This window comes from Mercenaria mercenaria, chromosome 10, assembly GCF_021730395.1.
Source record: "Mercenaria mercenaria strain notata chromosome 10, MADL_Memer_1, whole genome shotgun sequence".
Classification (NCBI taxonomy): Eukaryota; Metazoa; Mollusca; class Bivalvia; order Venerida; family Veneridae; genus Mercenaria; species Mercenaria mercenaria.
This window is the reverse complement of record NC_069370.1, coordinates 26,066,519-26,072,518: the sequence shown is the minus strand read 5'-3', so window position 1 is coordinate 26,072,518 and position 6,000 is coordinate 26,066,519. Positions and strand designations below refer to the sequence as shown.

General features: G+C 38.6%; 1 protein-coding gene across 1 annotated transcript in view; it reads right to left on the bottom strand.

Moving 5' to 3' along the window:
* Nucleotides 1-5,091: 5,091 nt before the first annotated feature.
* LOC123559595 (uncharacterized) overlaps nt 5,092-6,000 on the bottom strand; it is a 30,114-nt gene continuing 29,205 nt past the window's right edge. Inside the window, exon 4 of the mRNA XM_053552549.1 lies at nt 5,092-5,590. Within this exon, the coding sequence (XP_053408524.1) occupies nt 5,330-5,590 (261 nt within the window). The 3' untranslated portion in view covers nt 5,092-5,329. The remainder of the gene's footprint in view (nt 5,591-6,000) is intronic.

Below are 6,000 nucleotides of genomic sequence, written 5' to 3'. Positions count from 1 at the left end.
CAGAGGCATTTTTAGCTCATCTGATTTTTTGAAAAAAAATGATGAGTTATTGTCATCACTTGAGCGGTTGTCGGCGTCGGCGTCGGCGTCTGCGTCGGCGTTGCCTGGTTAAGTTTTATGTTTAGGTCAGTTTTTCTCCTAAACTATCAAAGCTATTGCTTTGAAACTTGGAATACTTGTTCACCATCATAAGCTGACTCTGTATAGCAAGAAACATAACTCCATCTTGATTTTTGCAAGATTTATGGCCCCTTTTGTACTTAGAAAATATCAGATTTCTTGGTTAAGTTTTATGTTTAGGTCAACTTTTCTCCTAAACTATCAAAGCTATTGCTTTGAAACTTGGAATACTTGTTCACCATCACAAGCAGACCCTGTACATCAAGAAACATAACTCCATCTTGCTTTTTGCAAGAATTATTGCCCCTTTTGGACTTAGAAAATCAGTTTTCTTGGTTAAGTTTTATGTTTAGGTCAGCTTTTCTCCTAAACTGTCAAAGCTATTGCTTTAAAACTTGCAACACTTGTTCACCATCATAAGTTGACCCTGTACAGCAAGAAATATAACTCCATCCTGCTTTTTGCAATATTGATGGCCCCTTTTGGACTTAGAAAATATCAGATTTCTTGGTTAAGTTTTATGTTTAGGTCAACTTTTTCTCTTAAACTGTCAAAGCTATTGCTTTGAAACTTGCAACACTTGTTCACCATCATAAGCTGACCCTGTACAACAAGCAACATAACTCCATCCTGCTTTTTGCAATAATTATTGCCCCTTTTGGACTTAGAAAATCATTTTCTTGGTTGAGTATTATGTTTAAGTCAACTTTTCTCATAAACTATCAAAGCTATTGCTTTAAAACTTGCAACAGTTTTTCACCATCATAAGTGGACACTGAACATCAAGAAACATAATTCTATCCTGCTTTTTGCAAGAATGATGCCCCTTTTTAGACTTAGAAAATCATGGGTAGGACAATATTTCTATTACACAAAAAAAAATCAGATGAGCGTCAGCACCCGCAAGGCGGTGCTCTTGTTTTCTGTTTTATCGATATGGAATATTGCCTTATCAGGGAGTGAAAACTAGATCGCTGTGTGAATTCAAAACAATCTAGAGACCTAGTGGCTTACTTTTGAGACAATTTCAAGCTTTCCGGCATTTTGTTAAAATAAACATTCTGACCAAATCGCAGTACGATTGTGTCAGAATAGTGATCTCTGAAGTGTTCAAAGTGAAACTGTTTACGTTAGACAACGACGACTGACGACGGACTGGACGATCACACTAGCTCACCTTGACCATTTTGTCTCAGATGCATAGCTTGAAATGTTGAAAAACATTTTAATAAAGTGTAATGAAGGTATTTCAAATACTTTTGGTGATATGTATAACAAAAATTGTCTCTCACGGACAGACGGACCGGCAAAACAAAACTTGTATCCCCTACCGCAAAGTGGTGGCATAATAATCCAGACATCACCATTATGGGTATGTTTTGCCTACGCACGTAATATAGTTAACTGATGTTGTGATGATCCCCTTTAAATATCGTTCGCAAACATTCAGTTGACACGCATTTAGTTACAGGAGACTACTGTAGGCTACATCGCTCGACTGTTCTAGCTCGCCTGGTCAGTAATATGTGTGCATCAAATGTAGAATCTATGAGCGGCTGAGTACGTCGACTCCATTGTGACTTCTTAACTCATTTCCAAGGTTAACTCGCCTGGTGTCTGTGGGCGTAAGCGTTATCGGTCCTTGTCCGGGACGTGTGATGCAACGTCGAAGATGGCCAGAAATGGCGCATCTCCGGCTTTTAGGACATACGGCCTTCTGCTACTGCCAGGCGTAGCGTAAAGAACCAGAACCTGATCCATGGAATGTTTTAGTGACTAACGCTGTCATCCTAATAATGCAGCAAGTGTTTGACAAGTTGTCTCCGGAGATGAATATGATGTTCATGTCACTCAATGAGCGGTTTGACACTTGAAAGTGTCGCCAATAGACTGTCATAGGCAGCTGACAAGCGCATGAATAGTGAGAATAATCGGGTACGGAAAGAGGTTGATACTAAATTGGACATCAAATTTGACTCTCTCCAACAATCAATAAAAGCCGAGACGGCGCAGATAGCGACTGATCTATCTGACATTCGCGACGTCAAATTTTTGTAAGGAGCATCAACGACACACCTTACTTACATAACCTCATAGTCCAAAATTAATCGCACCACGAATATTGTTATAAGAAACCTCCCTGAAAGTGCCAGCGAGAGCACACAGTCAAAGGTAAATGCCCTCGTGACGGATGGACTTAAGGTATCCAATGTGACCGTTAGCAAGTCTGAGCGGAAGAAGTCGTACACGGAGTCCAAGCCTGGGGTGCTCATTGCAACCCTTAAATCTAAGGCTGATAAACAAGCTATTACGAAGGCGAAATCGCAACTTCGACACAGTCGCCAATATCCTAAGGTGTTTATTTAGCGTGACCTGTTTCCATCTGAAATGTCTGTAAATAAAAAATTTGCTACTTCTCTGAGTGCACTCAAATCCAGCCAGGAAAATCTATACACGAGGGGTTCTCGGTTATATCATGATGACGAAAGTGGCAGTTCACGCCAAGCTGAACAGGACAACATTTTACTGGTAATTTCAGAGACACTTATAGGTCGCACGGCCGTGACTCACGTCGTGGTACTTATGGTAGGGTTTTTTTTATCAGAGATACTCTGATTTTAGATTTTAATCCGCCCAATCATTTTTTCAGACATTTTGATGTTACTGTTTTTATGACACATTATTTTCATTTATATATCAATATGAAGATTACGGTATTATGAATATATGTCGAGATTTTAATAGCAGATGTGGAGATAGTGACGATTTTATACGTGATGCTGCGGGAAGTTATTGATTTTAATAGTAATGCCTACGGAGACTTACTCTTGGACTGTTTAATAAATGTTTATATGTGTATGTTGATTGGTAGAAATAATGTTTTAATGATTTATTAACACTAAGCATGCTGGCGGCAAATGATTCTGCCTTTGCGACCAGTGCAGACCAAGATCAGCCTGCACATCCGTGCAGTCTGATCATGGTCTGCACTATTCGCCATTCAGTCAGTATCTTTTTGGTAAGCAGCCCTTTTAACAGTTAATGGTACTGTCCAAATTGAAAGATGGACCAGTTCATTATAGAAATTTAGCAGGGTAAGGGTTATAGGTAAATCGGTGATAGACTATCGCTTTGTAAATCATTACATGTTGAAGAACTTTATCAATTTTGCAGTGATAAAGGTGTCCACATTTGTTAACACCTTTAGACACTAGAACGTTAGGTGAAATACTACCTACTACTATCATCATGCCAGACCATTCTTTACTTAAAAGGGGTTTATAAGTGCAGGAATGTGATGTTCAAAAAAATACTAGTAACATAGTACCAAATTATCAGTATACTAAATTTGAAGGGCCTCCGGGGCCGAGTGGTTAAGGTCGCTGACTTGAAATCGCTTGCCAACCACCAATGTGGGTTCGAGCATCACTCTTCATGTGATGAAGCCATCCAGCTGGTTTACGGAAGGCCGGTAGTTCTATCCACGAGCGCGCCCGTGATGAAATAATGCACGCTTGGGCACCTGGGGTCTTCGTCAACCATCATAGCTCGAAAGTCGCCATATGACCTGAATCTAATTATTTACAAATCATTGTTCTCAAATCATAAAGGCAAGGAAGCCTGGAGAAAAATCTGTATCTGTAAAAACTAAAAATAGTTTTAGCAGTTACCGTGCACAACGCCCGGTGCATGTTACAGAATATAGTGGTCGTTGTGGGATAGATCCATCAACGAGGATAGATCCAACACAATCACCAGTGTTAACCCATACACGTAAAGAGATTAGTCCGCTATCCCCTGGCTATGATATAGTCTAAAAAGACCAATACCCCTGTCATTAGTATAAAACAAGATATATATATATATATACTAAGATGGCAGATTCTGGAGACAGACCGGAAGACATGGATGAACGCATGCAAATACGAATGCTGATGAAGGAGAACGAGAACCTTCGGTTACAGCTAGAGATAGAACGGCCTCTTCAGCTTCCATTGATACATCTACGTTTCATGAATACTGTGAAATCATTTAAATTCGCTGACATGAAATTTCGCGCAAACGTGAAAAAGGACTGTTTCGCGCGGGCTTAAATTCGCGCATTTTCAAATTTAGTAATGAAAAAATATAATCAAAAAATAATAATAGCGGGGTCTTAAATTCGCGCATCAGTCCTAGCGCGAAATACGCGAAAATTCGTCCTACGCGAATAAAAATGATTTACAGTATAATGGAACAGATAAAGTTAACACATTGACATATGGTCACAGACAGGGCATACAACACAGTACGTCAAGGGTAGAAAATGCCCCCAAGGACAATGTTGATTTGATTCTAGGGTTAGACTTTATGAAATAAAGGGAGGTCAGTGTAGATGTTGCTTGAAGCAAAATGACGATAGACGCAATGTTATGTCTATTAAAGTGTACGGGACCTATAGGTTGTTACGGGATCGTCCTATCAGAGTAAACGGAGGTCCTAGGCAATTCAGAAATACTTATGGAAGGTAAAATTCACGGATAAATGAAGCGAAATAAAGGGTCATATATGATATAGCCTATATCTCGTCCTATTTCAAAAGGAATTGAAATGGTTGTATGATCTTTAGTGCAGGCCAAAGTAAAACTACCTGTTCGGATTATGAATTTGTCTGAATAGTCACAAGTATTGTACCCTGGGACATTTTTATATCAATGAATCCAGTAACATACGTCAGCAGTGACATACGTCAGCAGTGACATTAGGATAAAAAGGAACATAATAAAGTTGCCTTCTCAATTACAGGTACTTTATGATCGATCACATGCCAAGTATTCCTACATCTTATCGGTATCAGTGCGGATTTGGGCGAACGGGTATTATCCAAATCTAATACCGACTGGAGACTTCTGTCCTATAAAACAACCTTTAAGAAGGCTACATGAACATCCACGGCTCGCTCTTATTCTAAATCATAAATAAAGCTATGCAAATATTTTCAACAATTTATTTACAAAAAAATAACGGAGGTGTGTTTCTAGCTAAATATATATATCGTCGATGATATTATATAAATGTTTAAAGTAAAATTATAACAAAATGTACTCTTTAAACCTAAAATAGGAGATATATCATTGCACTTTATAGCACTTTGTAAAGTTAATGCATACGTACAAAAATGGATAAAAAAGTTAAAGTTTTTGTTGATTCATAAAGTCTTTTAATATATTTAAGTCTTTTTGACTATGGTTTTCTTCTTCCATCTCTGTCGGGCCTCCTCTGACAATTTAAATGTGACCAGGGCGATCTCTTTTGAGGCTTGAATTTTGTCTGTTGGATCTTTATTCTGTCTGGCAGCTTCTTCTTGCTCGCGGCGAAGCTTTGATTTAAATCCGAGACCTCGTTTGGCAGCGGATGCGTTCCAGGTAAGTTGTGGCTCAACACGGATAGTTGGTCCGTGAGTCTGTTTGGTAAATCTAGGGATCATTGTCTGCAGATTTAAAAGTAAAATATTTGTATTTTTCAGTTTACCTTAAGAATAATAATATCTGTCACGTGTTAACGAATCGGATAGAAATATCCGTCCCGAGGGCACCTGCGTACTGGGCGGTAACGAGGCTTGCCGAGGGTCGGATATTTCTATCTGATTCGTAAAGATAATTTTTCTTGCATATCGTATACAAATAAGTTTTTTATTCTGACAGATTAATTTTCTTGCGTAACGTATTTTACAAATAATAGAATAAATAAAGCAAATAGAAATACTTTCTTTGTAGCACTCTTTCTTATAGAAGAGTATGTACACAAAGCGCGGAAAATTAACGTCCGTAGCTAATGTGACGTCATGACGTTTCAGCGACGTAATAAAGTTCCACTTCAGTTTTATCGTTTGTTGCGTAA